The sequence below is a fragment of the Grammomys surdaster genome, unplaced genomic scaffold (assembly GCF_004785775.1).
Source record: "Grammomys surdaster isolate TR1022 unplaced genomic scaffold, NIH_TR_1.0 721, whole genome shotgun sequence".
In the NCBI taxonomy this organism is placed as follows: Eukaryota; Metazoa; Chordata; class Mammalia; order Rodentia; family Muridae; genus Grammomys; species Grammomys surdaster.
The window spans coordinates 2,489,028-2,505,750 of record NW_021605140.1 but is presented as its reverse complement, the minus strand read 5'-3'; the positions used below and the strand labels follow the sequence as shown (position 1 = coordinate 2,505,750).

The 16,723-nt window shown below is 46.4% G+C and overlaps 1 protein-coding gene across 1 annotated transcript in view; it reads left to right on the top strand.

Moving 5' to 3' along the window:
- Ttc9 (tetratricopeptide repeat domain 9) overlaps nt 1-16,408 on the top strand; it is a 37,083-nt gene extending 20,675 nt beyond the window's left edge. The window contains exons 2-3 of the mRNA XM_028782159.1: nt 9,817-9,999; nt 12,400-16,408. Coding sequence (XP_028637992.1) covers nt 9,817-9,999; nt 12,400-12,479 — 263 coding nt within the window. The 3' untranslated portion in view covers nt 12,480-16,408. The remainder of the gene's footprint in view (nt 1-9,816; nt 10,000-12,399) is intronic.
- Nucleotides 16,409-16,723: the final 315 nt, after the last annotated feature.

The window sequence follows — 16,723 nt, the reverse complement described above, 5'->3', positions numbered from 1 at the left end:
TTAACAAGCCTGCAAGGAAAACCAGCCACCAACCACAACTAACCTCCATATTTACCATTTTCAACCCTAAGAGGCTGAGAGATGAGATGTTTTAACCCAGAGTACAGAGCAAATTACTATGCTGAGGACACTGTAGTCTCTGACTCAGAGGCTTCTGAATGGACCAGGCAACTTAAAATATTCCCTCTGCCTTCATAGGCTCGCATTCAGCACAGAGCTGGGGACCAACCTATTCAGATTCGGTTTTGTCATTGCCATGCTTTCTAGGCTCCAAGCTCTTGTGTCCAGTGACTTGTGGTTGTCTACTCCAGCCCCCAAACTGTCAACAGCTGGGGCTTGCAATCCAGTTAAGACAGGGAAAGGGGCTGAGGGCAGGCAGCAGCAGAGCCTGAGGTTTTGTCTCGTAAAGGGTAGAGGTTGCCCCAGGCTCATCGGAAAGAGAGAAAATAGAGAGAAAAAGAGAGATAGACCCAGAACGATCTATCTCCATCCCCAGCCCCATCTTCTCTTCCTGGCTTCACTGGGGAGTCTTTTAAAATTACATTCTGTATTTACCAAACCCAGTGATTCCTCACCACTGGGAAGAAAATTAGCAAGGAAAGCAAGGATCAAGTCTAGATTTGGGAAGTAGTTGGAACGGGTGGAACTCTGTACATAGCAGACCATGAGTCAGAAACAAGAAATCAAAAATTTGTTAATGCAGAAGAGAAAACTGACACTTTTGTGGAAAGGTGAAGCCAGGTTTTCACGAATGCACTGTTGTGACTGTGTGGCAGGGGACTCAGGAGAGAAGTTTCTGTAACCCACATGTGCGTTGCTGGGTAGACCATATTTGTAAGTAGCTTCCTTAAGAAACAATATTAGTGAGATCGAGTGTTGGTTCCAGCACTGCATAACACATATCTACATACAGATGATGTCATTTTATCAAGAGTTCTCACTGACAAAACTCACCCACTGAACACAGAAGGGAAGTCCAGGAGGATTTGGACAAACTTGCCCAAGGCCCCTGCTAGTAGTAAGTGGCAGAGCTCAGGTTCCAGCACAGAACTGTGTCTCTAGACCTGGGACTGATACTCAGCCTCGGTGCCCCAGAGTGGTTGTAATCTATCTCAGTCATTAAATATTCCGAACGGCACCTCTGTCTGGATCGTTCAACTCTTTCTGCTTTACTACTGTGCCAGTGTTCCTTGAAATACATTTAAGAACATGTCAAATGATTTGATGAATTGGATAAAAATCCCCCTCCTCCAAGTATGCAATGACTGCTTCTAGGCCCCCTCGTGGGAAGGTAACGTTGTTTCTCTAGGGTTATCATAAATTACCTCACTTGGAGGGCTTAAAGTCAAGAAGACAGGACCACAGCGCTCTGGAGGCTGAGAGGCTGAGGTCAAGAGGCCAGCAGGGATAGTTCTTTCTGAAGGTTGAGAACTAAATGATTTTACCTAAATACCTGATAGCTTCAGGGATCACTGTGTCTCTTCCTGTAGCCTCTCTCCATCTATGTCTCTGTGTCAATACGTGCTTCCCCCCCCCTTTTTTTTCGAGACAGGGTTTCTCTGTATAGCCCTGGCTGTCCTGGAACTCACTCTGTAGACCAAGCTGGCCTCGAACTCAGAAATCCACCTACCTCTGCTTCCCAAGTGCTGGGACCAAAGATGTGTGCCACCACTGCCTGGCATGCTTCCCCTTTTTATAGAGACATTTGGGTTAAGGCCTACTCCAACACATCCTCTTTTTAAAAATTACAATTACATCATTCTACCCCACCCCCTCTTCCCTCCAGCTCCTCTCATGCCCTGCCTCAAACTCATGTCCTCTCTTTCTTTAATTATTATTTTATGTATGTGTGTGTGAATAAATGTATAGATATAACCTGCTGAGAAAGTTTGTTTACATTATTTGTATGTATATGTTTTAAAAGGCTTACTACTTGATGTTGGATAACCATTTAGAAGGCTTACCCTTGGGCATGACTAGTTAATTCTCCGTCTTTCAGAGTTCTTAATTGCTTGTCACTCTTTATTGAGGGGTGTACCCTTGAGGGTTCCCTCATCCATTCTGGGATGTTAACTATTGCTGGAATTGTTCGGGTCTTGTGCATGCAGCCATATTGTTGAGATTTCATGAATGAAGCTTCTCATTATATCTGTAAGGCTCATGTTCCTAGCACACTTCCTGATCTGCTGGTTCTTACAATCTTTCAGCAATTTTTTCCTTCATTGTTCCCTGAGCTTTGGGGGTAGGGATGGTGTTGTAGATGTATCATCTGGGGCTGGGTTTCACATGGTCAGTGGTTCTCTGCATTTTGACCAGTTATGGCTTTCTGTAATGGTCTCTAATGACCCCTTGATTAAATCAGCACAGGGCTTTTGTGTGTTTCTTGTTTTGTTTTGTTTTTTTGGTTGTGGTTTTTAATCTCTAAATAAGATCACATTCACTGAGGATTATGACTTTTACATGTGTTTCGGGAGGGCATGTGACAACTCAGTATAGTGAAGCAACTGTATAGAATGGGTCCCTTCTCCTGCCCAAACCCAGGTGGCTCCTTCCTTCCCATCCAGTTCCTGCTTCCCTTCTGTTCATTAGGTAAGAGCACACTAGTGAGTCAGCCATAAGAAAAAAGTCAGTGACTGCATGAACTTGTTCTTCCTCTCCTTTGGATTCTCTTCATCTCGTGCCAGTTGGTGGCATCTTGCCCAGGCAGTCGCTATGCCCTGAATGCACCAGAAAAAAAAAAACAGCAACAGAACAGGTGCCAGGATCAGAGAGGATCCTGACACTGGCTCTATAGCCTGAGGCCTCAGTGAGGTTGCTCTGGGGAATGTCACACTTAAGGTTTTCTGTGTTCATGGGTGTGCTTGAAGCTCCGGGAGCCTCCAACTCTCTAATCTTTATGAACATAGATGTCTTTGTGGAGATGAACTAGCCTGCCAACCCTTTTCATAAAATCATACCCCAACCACCCAAGTAGGCAGTTCCAGAGGAATCTGTGATTGGAGTGGTTAGAAATTTACAGCCTTCACCCTGTAAATCACACCAATCAGACCGGGCAGAGTGTCCCTTCTGGTTCTTCTGAAGCATGAATGAAGTTTATCTTAATTCCTCTGGCCTCTATTGCCTAAGCAACTCCAGGCGTGTTCATTCAGACTTCTCAGAAGACTTAGAAATCAGAAAACTAATGACGTGTTTTCAAGGAGGCTCTTAGAGATGGTTGTTACAGAGCTTGGGCCCATCATTGTGTGTCCAGTGCAGACACATCTCCCACCATGCAACTCATTTACTGCCAAGTAACTACCTCTTCAGAGGCCAGGCTAAGCTCACTGTGCTGTTCCCAGGAAGCTGCTTTGTCTCTGGTCAGTCCTGAGACTACAGGTCAGTAGTAAAGTGCCTGCCTGATAATGTGCAAGGCCCTGGGTCTGACTCCTAATATGTTAAGAACAAGAAAGAAAGAGAAAGAAAGAAAGAAAGAGAAAGAAAGAAAAAGAAAAAGAGAAAGAAAGAGAGAAAGAAAAAGAAACGCAAGGAGGGAGGGAGGGAGGGGGGGGGGAGGGAGGGGAGGAAGGGGGGAGGGAGGGAGGGGAGGAAGGAAGGAAGGAAGGAAGGAAGGAAGGAAGGAAGGAAGGGAGATGGGTAGGCAGATGGGCAGATGGACAGACAGACAGATGACTTCTCTCCTTGATTTAATGCTTGGTTGAAAAGCTTCGATTCATGAAAGAACCTTCCCTAAGGCCTTGCTTTGGAAGATCACTAACAACCCTTATCCAGTCTACACACACACACACACACATACACACACACGAGAGAGAGAGAGAGAGACAGACAGAGAGACAGAGACAGAGAGAGAATCCACTCAGGTGTGGAGCTGATAAGTTTTCTTATCTCTAGACCTTCTCATTCTGACCATAACCCCCTAAAGAAGATACCTCACTCAGCAGTAAAGAGGGGATTCCTTTTAACAAGGACTCAGGGAAACAACTGTATATCCTTCCATAAAGAGGCCAACACTTCTTTCACAGGCTACTGGATCTAAAAGGACAGTAGAGGCTACTACTTATTAGTAGATTTTAGGTCCCTGGGTTAGCAGATAGTCAAGGGCTGATGAAGAGAAAATGAAGAGAAAAACCTCATCTCTGATTCCCGGTCTAGGGGTTATTGGTCTGTGCCACACGGCACATCTCAACTTCAATTCAAACAGAAAGCAGATTGTAACAGAGTGAGAAGATGCTTCTTCCTCAGCAGTGAGTCTAAAGTACCAAGTGAATGTGGACGAAGGGCTCAGACTCGCAGAGGAACAGGAGGACACAACAGGGTTTCCCCCGTGCTAGCTAGCTCAACCAGCTGGATGTCACACACTGACCCATTCCTCCTGCCTGTCCAGTTCCATTTTGGTTGGATATCCTGAAAACCCACACTTACTCCAAAAGGGAAAGGGAGGTCTGGATGCCTTGTGTTTTGCTTTTCCAGCTTCATTTTTCTCTCAGCAGGCTTTTTGCTCCAGCCTGGTTTGGCTTCTCAGGGTCCCTCAGACAATCCCTGCAAGTGTGTACATGGGTGTTCCCCCTTAATGTGGGCCTGTCTCTCCCTCCTTTCATCTCTCTTCCCACACTACCTAGAAAACTTTTCTTAGTTTCCCTTAGCCCAGTCATTATCAAACAGGAGTGGTTTTATCTCTCCAGGGGGTTACTTAGCAATACGTATTTGTCACTTGTCACCGTTAGTGTTTAATGAAGAGAACCCAGTGATGCCCACATCCCATGGCGCACTTCATCCTGTAACAAAAAGGGTCCTGGCCTCCAATGTTCTTAATGGCGGGGTTAGAAACTACCAGTATTCCACTTTCACCTTAAATGTCGCTCTTCCAGGAAGGCCTCCCCTGGTGCTTTAGGTTGAATGGAGGCCCCTCCCCTAGTCCAGTAGTGTTTCCACTCTGCCCTTTCCCTTATAATGTAACACTGATTTCTTAGCAGTCTCTCAACCCAGGGGATAGACTAGGGGTATCCATAACTTGACCCTGTTTTATGACATCTACAAACGGGTTGGGTCACAGCCATAGCTAGCCAGGGACACATATAGCCTGTGGCCACAGGTTAAAAACTCATGGGGTAGGGAACAGCACATTGGCCCCTTTTCCCACCCGGTGTCTGTGTTCCACGAAGCACATTATCACCTGCTGCTCTTGGACACAGTACTTGCAAGGTGTTCTTTCTTCCCAGGGGTGACCTGGGTTTGAGAGCCTCAAATGCAGACACTCCAGTATTCTGACACACTCTGGGGAGTCTGGCAGAAATGGCCTGATAGCACAGTTCTAACCTCCCACCCCACCCCCGTAGTTGAGTGGCCTTCGGCAAGTTGCTTAATTTCTCCAAACTCAATTTCATCGTTTAAGAAGGAGCATAAAAATAGAACCTGTTCCATAGAGTTGTGTAAAGACGCTCCGCACAGTGTGTGTGAGGTACTGAGCCTGGCTCCGCACAGTGTGTGTGAGGTGCCGAGCCTGGCTCCGCACAGTGTGTGTGAGGTACCCAGCCTGGCTCTGCACAGTGTGTGTGAGGTACCCAGCCTGGCTCTGCACAGTGTGTGTGAGGTGCCGAGCCTGGCTCTGCACAGTGTGTGTGAGGTACTGAGCCTGGCTCTGCACAGTGTGTGTGAGGTGCCGAGCCTGGCTCTGCACAGTGTGTGTGAGGTACTGAGCCTGGCTCTGACAAGCCAGTGAGGGACACGTTACTGTAAGGACGAGGCTGGGGAGTTGACTCGCTGTGTAGGAGTGCTTGCTGCACCATCGTGAGGACCTGAGTTCAGATCTCAGATCCCACATGAAAGCCAGGTGTGGTCATAGGCATGTCTGTAACCATAGCTCAGATGAGGATGTGAAAAAGACAAGAAATTTGCTGGTGTTGGCCGCCAGCCCAGGTCCAGGTATCAGGAAGTCAGTATCCAGGTATGAAGAAGCCTGTATCAAGGGAATAAATGGAACGTGCTAGACCACAATACCCTACAACCTCTTCTGGCCTTTGCACACACACACACACAGTGCTTCTATGTACACGCTCATGTGTCCACACATCACACTTTCTTTTCTTTTGCTTTTTATTGGTTATTTTATTTATTTACATTTCAAGTGGTATCCCCCTTCCCAGTTTCCTCTCCTCAAATCTCCTATCCCACCCCTCCTCCCCCTGCTTCTATGAGCATGCTCCCCCACCCACCCACCCACTCCCACCTCACAGCCCTAGCATTCCCCTACGCTGGGGCATCAAGCCTCCACAGGACCAAAGGCCTCCCCTCTCACTGATGCCAGATAAGGCCATCCTCTTCTACATAAGCAGCTGGAGCCATGGGTCCCTAGGTATATACGCGCTCTTTGGTTGGTGGTTTAGTCCCTGAGAGCTCTGGGAGGGTCTGGCTGGTTGACATTGTTGTTCTTCCTATGGGGTTGCAAAACCTTTCAGTTCCTTCCCTAACTCCATTGGGTCATTGACTGAGCCCCAATTGGGGTCCCCGTGCTCAGTCCGATGGTTGGCTGCAAGCATCCACCTCTGTATTGGTCAGGCTCTGGCAGACCTCTCTGTCCTCTCAGGGGACAGCTATTGCCACACTTTCTTACACACACACACACACACACACACACACACGCTTACTGTGAAGAGCCCTTGTAAACTCCAGGCCCACAGACAGAAGGATGGATGGTTGGAAACAGTCTGTCACCTTATTCTTAAGTTCCTCTACAGTCGAAGGTGCCTATAAATGCATTGTCTTACTATAGATTGGTTACATGTGCCTAGCAAATTCCCCTTCCAAAGCTTAGAGGTGCCCCTGTGTCACCTGCAGGTAGGCTCAGGTCACCTCCAGCCTCTCACCCACTCCACCTGCATCTTCTTTCAAACCCTGGCCTGGCACCTAGCTCCTTATCTGGATTCCACGTCTCAAGTTCCACCTTCTGCTTCAGCCTTACTCTGGAAGGCTGCCCACTTAGGCCTCCCTGGGTGCTGCCTCCATTGTGAGCAGGGTTTCCACGCCCTGTTACTAACAAGCTAGGCCTTGCCTCCCATCAGGTCTGAACCCTGGTCCATAGCCAGGTGCCCCAATTCCCATAGGATTCCCTACAAGGGATTTAGAAATACTTTTATGAGCTGAGGGCCAAATAGGTGATTGTACTTGCCTTCCCTATTAGGGGCTGGGAGAGGGTGAGGCTTTCCTATTTCCAGCCTCCTACTTCCTTTCTCTGATGCTTTAGACATCCAAAGACTGTTTCAAAAGAGGCAGTGTCCTGTTTCCTACACTGTCCAGGTCAATAAACAGAAGTATCTGTTTAGAGACGGAGAGTGAGACCAGGAGTAGGTGCTGAGTCAGAGAAGGTGCCACACAGGACACGGGAAGCAACACACAGAAAATCCCTCTGCTCTAAGAGCAGATGTAGGAGTCAGGTCCCATCTGGGTAGGTAGCTGTCCGTGGGAGCACATCGAGAAACCGATTTCAAAGCTCTCCCTGTGAGTAGAGCCTGGGGCTGGGGAAAAGTCAGGAGTCCAGGATCCCACTGCTGAAGGTAGCTAGGCTGGGCAGGGTGGAGGGAGAGAGGAGTTGTGGCATCAGCTCATGGAGAGGGAGCCTCTGGTGCACCGACAGCTTATGACTCTGGGTGAACAGCCCTGCTGACTGGCTTTTGCCTAACAGCCAGAAAAACCTGGTGGGTTGGTCTCCTGATCTCTTTCACTTCCTGGTTCTCTTATCCTCAGGCTGAGTTCCACGTGGCTCACCTGTTAGTCTGCAAAAGGATGGGGTTTGGGTTCAGAATGTGTGACAGGATGCTACAGAAAGGGTGGAAACAAGTGAAATCAGAACTCTTAAGATTAAAGTCAGTCGCTGGGTGCAGTGGCACATGCCTCTCATACACGCAGGAGGCAGAGGCACATAGGGCTCTGTTCAGTTGAGGTCAACCTGGTCTACATAGAGAGTTCCATGCCACCCAGAACTACACGGTGAGACCCTGTCTCAAAACAAACAAACAAACAAACAAAAACAACAACAACAACAAAAACAAAAAAACAGTTAATTAATTAAGATTGCAAGTGTTGTCAAGACACTTCTAATGTGAGTACTGGAAAAAATCCACACAGCTGTAAGCAGCCCCTCCCATCCTGGCTGGCCTAGGGTGGCCACTGTCTCTGATTTGAAGGAAAAGATAAGTTCTTTCCCACTCTCCCCTACCTGAACCTCTTTGCTGTGAGTCAGAGCTTACTAAATATGTTAGAAATGTCTCTGCAGACTCATAGTGACATGCTCAGGGCCCAAAATTTCAACTACTTTCCAAGATGGTTCAGCTTCCCTCCAGGAACACTCTCATCCTACCCCAGCTGTGGCTTAGGCCAACGAGAAAATCCTTCAAGGGAGGATTTTAACCGTTCTATATGAATTTGCCTGACACGGCTAATTATAGAATAAGCACCTGCCCCCCTTAGCTTCCTCTTGCAGGGTACTCTGAGGGTTCCATGTCAAGAATGGACCCTGTATGAGCTGGTCACTAGTCCATCAGAAAGCCCCTATTCTAAAGAACCATAGAAGCAAGAAAGAAGGACAGAGAGAGACCAAGACCTGCCTTAATGGTGGTCAGGGGCACACATCCTTGGTATACGCTGAACAGAGTCAGAGTAAAGTTAACAAGCACCATTTGATCATTCCTTGCATGCCACGCTATGTATTAAGTACTTTCTGGTCATTATTTTGTATCCTACAACCTACACCCTGATAAGTCAGACTCTAGGCTGTGGAGCCAGGCAGCTTCAGTTTAAACCTTATCCTTGTCTGTCGTACATTGTGTATTCTCATGAACATTCTTACATTCTTAAAGGCTAAGTTATCCTTATCTGTAAAATGGGATGCTAATTGTACCCACACAGGAATATTCTGAGGATCACATCAGATAAAATGCGTACAGAATGGTGAGACACGCCTCCGGCGTAAGACAAGCAGTCAACAGGTATTAGTTAGCCTTGTTACCCTTGCCTTTGATAGCTCCTTTCTTGGGCTTCTGTAGCAAAGTCCCACAAACTACAAAGTTCCATTAACTAGATGGCTTCACTCACACAGATGTGTTATCATCTGGCTCTGGAGGCTAGAAGTCCTAAATGAGGGTGTCAGTGGGTCGTTTCTTTAGGAGGCTTGTGATGGAAAGTTTGTTCCATTTTCTGAAGTCCACTTCGTGGCCCACCCAGATTCTCACTCCTACCCTCTGGGAGCCTCAGGCATTCCTTGCTATGGGCACAGCCAGCTGTCTTCCGTTGTGTGCCTTCCTGTTGTCCTTCTCTGTGTACATAGTTCCCTTTTCACAAGGACAGCAGTCACATCAGATTTGGGCCTACTCTAGTGACCTGCTTTTAAAACAATTCTCTCTGCGATCCTGTCTCCAGACAAGGTCACATTCTCACATACTGACAGCTGATAACATCCCGTGTATCTTTTAGGGGAGACATAATTTGATCTATGATACGAGTCTACGTAACATGCTTAAAGTTATGTGACATGTTGGTGGTGAAGCTAGTCCTGTAAGCAGCGATTTTTGGATGGCAGATTCCGTGTCGTAAACTCCAGGGGAGGCTTCAGTTGTGCTCAGTGTCCTCTGGGATGAACAGATGAGGCAGGGATGTTTATCACTGTAACAGGACGACACTGACACTGTCATCTACAGAGTTGGGCTGAGCTGAACTCAGAGCTATCCTGGAACCCATGTGGGCCGTGGTGGGCCACAAGCTAACTGAAGACGTTGTAGCCTCTGGTTTTGTAAAGGCGTTTTCTCTTTATTTTCCCCCCTTCCATAGCCTGCCTGCTCCAGGCTGAGCTGGTAAATTATGAGAGAGTCAAGGAGTATTGCCTCAAGGTCCTGAAGAAGGAAGGAGAGAACTTCAAAGCTCTTTACAGATCTGGTGTGGCTTTCTATCATCTTGGGGACTACGACAAAGCTCTCTACTACCTAAAAGAAGCAAGGACCCGACAGCCCACAGGTGAGACAGATATCTCTGCTTTCTCACTACAGACACAATTCTTGGGGCCTGCTTACCACAGAAGATGGTGTGTGTGGCTGGCAGGACTAGGCGGGACCGGAGATAGAAAAACGAGGGCTCGGGTGTGGGCAAGACCTGGAATGAGGAGGGTCCATAACTTCACCTGAGATCTGGTTTCCAGGGACCCTGGGCACCCCTTCTCTTCAGATACAGTATAGAATTTTGTCTTTTTTTTTTTTTCATAGCTGAGGACCGAACCCAGGGCCTTGCGCTTTCTAGGCAAGCACTCTAACACTGAGCTAAATCCCCAACCCCACACTATAGAATTAGTAGAATTGGTTTTTGCCTTTCTCAGAGTTCTTACTATGTAGCACAAGCTGTACCAGGCACCAGGGGATATAGACAATAGGCGCCTCCCTTTTCCATGAATCCACACTTGACTGACAAGACAGAAGCAAGCAGAAACTTTTGATGCCCGGCATCTTTCAGGAAGCATGCACTGACTTCTCCAATCAGCTGGTGTTCCTTCGGATCGAGTGTATTAGCTCTCCCAATCACTCTTTCATTCTATGAGTATTTGTTGAGATAGTGCAGTGGACAAAGTACGGTGAGCCAAGAAGACTGCTGCTGTGTCCAGCGTCCTGTGCTTGCAGTCCTATCGTTCAGGACGCTGTGGCAGGAGCATCTCTTAAGCCTAGGAGTTCAAGACCAGCCTGAGCAACAGAGGGAAGAGTTACTTGTTTTATTTGGGTTTGTGTTTTCGCTTAGGTTTTTTTTCTTTTGAGACAAAGTCTTGCTGTATCAACCAGGCTGTACTTAAACTCCTCATCCTCCTGCCTCCCCCAAGTGCTGGAATTATAAGTGTATGCTGCCACACTTAGCAAGGAATGTTCATTATAATGAAGGAAGCCCACAGACGGACAAGCAGGTAATGCTTATTTGGCAGTAGTGAATGCTATGTAGGAAATAAGACACAGTAAAGGGAATACTGTTTTAGGGCAGGGGGTCCAAAAGCCCCTCCAAGGACTATGGCTTGACGTCATGTGGTTGATCAGTTAACATAGCAAGATTTCCTCCAATCCATCTTTAAGAACTTCTCAAGTTGCTAACGTCCAACAGAGTTTTCTGGAGCACCTGCTGTACGCCAGGACAGGATGCTATGCCTACAGCTTTTAAGCATGGTGCACTACCATTTTATTTCCACAAGTAGGTATCCCAGGCAGCGGTGTGATTCCTCCGTTGTGTGCAGTCAGAGCTAAGTGACTCTGGCATGCCACACAGCACTCACTTACCATAAGGACTGGCATTCGGAGAGGCTGCTCCAGATGAGGACTGGTTATCTGGCAATAATTACAATGATGAAAATGATCGTGGAGCAAAGTCATTTTAAGCTCCTAAGCTAAGCAAAACAACACATCCGATTCGTGTTTATGGGTCACGGTGTTAAGAGCTTTTAGATTCCCTTCCACCGCAGCTCTTCGAGAAGGGTACCATGATGTCCAAGAGAATCAGGCTTGGGCAGGTGTGCCGATCACTACATTAGCTACTTGAGGTTTTGGGTCGGTTTTTTTGTTGTTGTTTATTTGGTTGGGTTTTTGTTTCGTTTGTTTTGTTTTGCTGACAGGGTCTTTCTAAATAGCCCAGGGTGTCCTAGAACTCATTATGTTGACCAGACTGGCTTCAAAGTCACAGAGTTCTGTCATCTAAGCGCTGGGATCAGAGAAGTGAGCCACGAAGCCTGGCTCCCTGAGCATCTTAATCTTCCTGAGTCCCAATCTTCCCTTTTGCCACAGTAAGGGTCAGGCTATATGCCTCGAGGATTGTTAAGAGCTAGAAAGGATAGTGAAGGCTTTAGAAAGCCACACACAAGCAAGCCCTGCGGAGTATACCTGTAGCCCCAAGTACCTGGGGAACAAGGGCAAAAATATCACTTGACTCCAGGAGTTTGAGACCAGCCTGGGCAACAACTCCTCCGTTAACTACAACCAGATATAAGCGACATTTCTTTAACTTAAAAAAAAAATCATAGTCTTTAAAAACGAATGTTGTTTCTTGTAAATGAGTCACAAGGGTAGAAAAGTTGGGGGCTGGCCCGAGGGTTAGTGCCAAGCAGGCTCTCAGCTAACTGCACTAACACAAGGATCACTGAGATTAACTACTTCCGGTGTCAGAGAAGAGCACTTCCTGCCCACCCCTTCCGGTCACAGTAGGTGGGTCATATTTGCTAGAGAAGCAATGAGGAAAAGGCTGCCATCTAGCTGCTCTGTCTGCCACTCCTAGGGCAAGGCAGAGAGGACCTTGGCTGAGTGAGTCTAGCCTGTCACCGAGCTTGCCCCTCCTCCGAAGTCACCACCATAATCCTTGCTGGGTAGCCCTGAGGTGTGTTTTCTCTCCTCGCAGACACCAATGTGGTTCGGTACATCCAGCTGACGGAGATGAAGCTCAGCAGATGTTCTCAAAGGGAGAAAGAAGCCATGTAACAGCCTCTCTCGAGCCGTACCTGACCAGGGACTTCCAGGCACCAGTGGTGGAGATTCCCGACGTGGGTTCTCTCCCTCTCTTCCCAGTTCTTCCTGTACTCCTGTTGTTGCTCTTGTTGCTCCGTAACTCTGTCTGTGAGGTGAGAGGCGCTCATGGACCTTGGTGGGCAGCCCAAACATGGACTTATCCTCTTCTCTAGTAGGCCAGCAAATGGGACAACTGGGGAAGAGTCTCCTGAACTGGGGGTGGTCCTGTGGCTTTGACTTGTGCCAGTGTTTCTGAGCCTGGCAGGTGTGCATAGCCCACAATCTGGACCCTTCTACACCTTCCCAGTGGATCAGAGCATCTTGAAGCAACTGAAAGGTCTCTGGAGCTGACGTACATAAGAAGCACTGGTCGGACCAATGCTGAGGTTGTGAATTTCCTTCTGAGCGCCTGCCACACCCCCAGACTTGTCCAGGCTTGTACTTTCTTTCCTCCCACTGCGAGGTTAGGTCTTTGCCAGGATTTACATACCACTAAGGCCCACTCTCGGTGCCCTCTGGTGACCACACATACCATTCCCCCAAACCCAGCTAGCCAGCAGCTGTAACAAAAGGGCAGGGTGAAATGGGCCAAAGGTTGAGGGCAGAGCAGACTGGGTAGGTGACAGAGGAAGGAGAGAAAGAGCCTTGGGTGGACTGAGGGACTAATTAATGTAAATAAAAACTAACTCACAGGCATCCGTTCCTGTCATTTCTGTTGGAAGCAGTTCACTCCCTGTCCCTTAGGCAGAGTGGCCCACAGCTTCCTGTAAAGCCCGTGGTCCTTAGACCAAGACTGTATGCACCATGTTGGCCACAGCATTTGTGCTTTCAGGAGTGGGCTGGGATTATGGAAACTGCTCCAGGACTCGGCTTTGAGGGAATTTGTACACCTCACCCCCCTTTGTGACGAAATTATCTGAACTCAGTATCTAACACGTAACAAATTTTTGTCGAATGGATAAATTTTGAATGCAGACTGACTCTCCTGCCTTAAACTAATTGGGTCCCAGCCTGGCTCCTGACACATATGCTTTTTATGCTATGCCGCATTGAAACATTTCCTGAGGGCCTACTGGTCCCCCACCATAGTGCAATATAGGACAGAGTCTCAGTCTTCACGAAGATAGAAAAGCTGAGAAATCCATATGAGATTATTACCAATGACACCATTAATACACCATTAATATATATGATGCTTAAACACTTTCAAGGCACTTTCATGTATTTTTTCGTGTGACTTAGTGAGACACTATTGTATAAAATTAAAATATATACAGATGCAATAATGTTAATAGTTAGGATTTATTAAATGCACTATCTTCAGATCATTACATGGACAATGTCATTTCTTTCATGTACTCACTCTGTGGGATATTATTCCCAGGTGATGGAGAAGACAGACAGCCGGGAAAATTAACTGTCTTGAGATTGCACGGCCTTACAGGACATAGCTAAGATTGAACCAGATCTGACTGGTTCCAGAGCTCTGGCTACTAACTATCTTATGCTTAGCTGCCTCTCTGTTGGACAGTTAAACTGTGTGAGAGCAGAACAATTTCCATGAAGTCAAAACATGATTCATACTTCAGTCCTTCCACCCCCTTATATTTACATAGGCAAGACAGAAAGAGACCAGAAGCCAGAACCCCTAGTGGCTGGAACAGTGACCAGCCAGGAAAAAGACAACAGACCTGGTAATTACATCTGTGTGTTGGTCGTTCTATTTGCTGATGAAGCAGCATGAACCTGAACAACCCACCTGGCTGTATGGCCAGCAGTGAGAGGATAGGCAAAGACTGAAGGGAGACACAAAGTTAATTATGGGTTGTTTGTTCAAACCGTCACTTTGCCAGTGCAAGATCCAGTCGCTGCTGAAGGGTCCAGAAGCCAGCAGCACAGCTTATATCCACACAGCTCCCCAGACACTCTCAGTGGGGGCTGCGGGAAGGTGCTAGAAATATCCAGAGTCCCACAGTGGCCCTGGAGAAGAAGAAAAGGAAAAAGCCATCCCAAGACCACTTTCCCTGACTTTGAACATATTCTATCTTCTTCCTCCAAAATGGCTTCTTGACCTCCAAAATGACCCCAACCCCAATCTACTGTCAGCCCTGGCCTATGCCTTTGCCCATCCCCTCATCCCTCAGTGCTATCCCCAAGCTCAGAGGTCAGAAGCTGACAAACCGTTAGGATCTGAAAGACAAAAGTGAGGTCAGAGGTGGTTTACAGAATGAGTTCAAACTGGCAGGCTCCTCCTTTGCTCTTCAACGCATTAGGAATGGTCTTGGTACTAATTTCCAATAAAGGGGAGAGAGAGAATGCTTGCTTGAATCAATGCATTGGGGGAAGGGCTGTACTCACAGAAATAAAACCATTGCCACCTCAAAGAGAATATTTGGAAAAGCACAATGAGTGACTCAGATACATACTCTTGTGGGAACTCCATTCACTGTGACCCAGACTTAAATGACCCTCCCCCACACACACATCTCAAAAAAAGAAACTGTCTGGGATATTAGTTAACATAAGGGGGTGGCAGGGATGAATTTTCTGTGCATTTGTCAGCAGTCTTTAGAGAGCTGCTTCTCTTCCTTCTTCCACATCTCCTAAAATCAAGGACTATAGTCTACTTGCAGACTTGGCAGGTGCCACTGCTGAACTGTGCAGAAGGCACACAGCATGGATCTGCCCTGCATTGTCATCTGCCTGGACTTTTGTGAAAGACCCTTTGGCACACAACTTAGACTTTTTGTTGCGTTATAAAAGCCACACACGTGTGTTGTAGAACATGTAAGGAAAGTTAAGGATGACACTCAGCTCATCACAAGAGCACCAAGAGAACACTTTCATCCTTTCTGTCCATCTTTTGTTCTTCTTGGTATAAATGTGTACACGTACTCTCACCTGCTTTGGGTTTTTTGGTTTTTTGTTTGTTTGGTTTTTTAATGAAGAAAACTGGATCGTGCTGTATCTACTCTTTAATAACTTACTTTTCAAATGTGTATTTATATTTTAGAATATGCGATATATGCACAGATCTATAAAATTCAAATAGTACACAAATTGTAGTTGAAAGTAACTCTTCTTCCCTGTCTGCCCACAGCTAGTTTCCCTTGGGTTTCTTGTGTACTGTCCCTCACCCCTGCCAAGAAATTCTTGTTTTTCAAAGATATGTATATATATATTCTTTTTATCACAAGTGGTAGCATGTCAGATGCTTTTCCCACCCTCCTGTTGCCTTATGTAACATGTCATGGGCATTTGGCGTGTCTTGGACTTTTCTGATAGCATCTTCATGGTATGGGCGATCTTTATTTTGTAACCTGTCCACAAATGCAGATGATTTCACTTGTTTTCAGTCTTTACTGTAAATAATGTTATAACTGACATTCTTGTCACTAAATTTTGCACACGTCTGTGGCGAGTTCCTTAGGATATAATCCAAGAAGGAAATTGGGTGACTATTTTTAAGGATTTTGATACATGTTGCCAATACCCTGTAGAAGTTTGTACCCAGACACTGTCCTGTTTGCAGCCCCCAGAGCGCCCTGCTCTCTGGACCTAAAAAAGCACTAGGTTTTATCACTTATCAAACTTTTGCCAATTTGATAGGCAAATAACAGTATGTCAATGGTATTTCAACTTATTGCTTAACTTTCTTTGATTATTAGTGAGTAACATTTTCATATGCTTATTGACCATTTGTATTTCTTTCTTTGTGAATTTCTTATTTATTTGATATTGACATGTTTATCTATATCTATGTTTATCTTTATTATCTATTTGTAACTTTAAGAATATTATTTTTGTCAAGAAATGCAACAGATATGCTTTCCAAGTGCTTTGCTTTCAGATTTCATTTATGGTGCTTTTTGACATACATAAACTTATAATTCTGCAACTAATTTGTTCTATGTTGCTAGCTTTTCCTGCTTGTATCAAAAAGGCAATCTGAGCTGGTGCTTCTATGACTTCAAAAGTCCTTTGTCACATCCCATCATCCTTAAGATAAAAGTCAAAAACCAAACCCCTTACCAAACCCCTTAACTAACGCTCAAGGTCTTTCCTATACCATCTCTCTCCAACTTTGCCAGGCTCACCTCTGGGCCTCTTAAAGTATCCCCCATTCCACAGCCATGTAGCCCTAAGCCACTGAGATGGGCCTGTGGATCTTTCCATACTGGTCCCTGTTCCTTGTTAGACATTCCATTCTTGCCTTG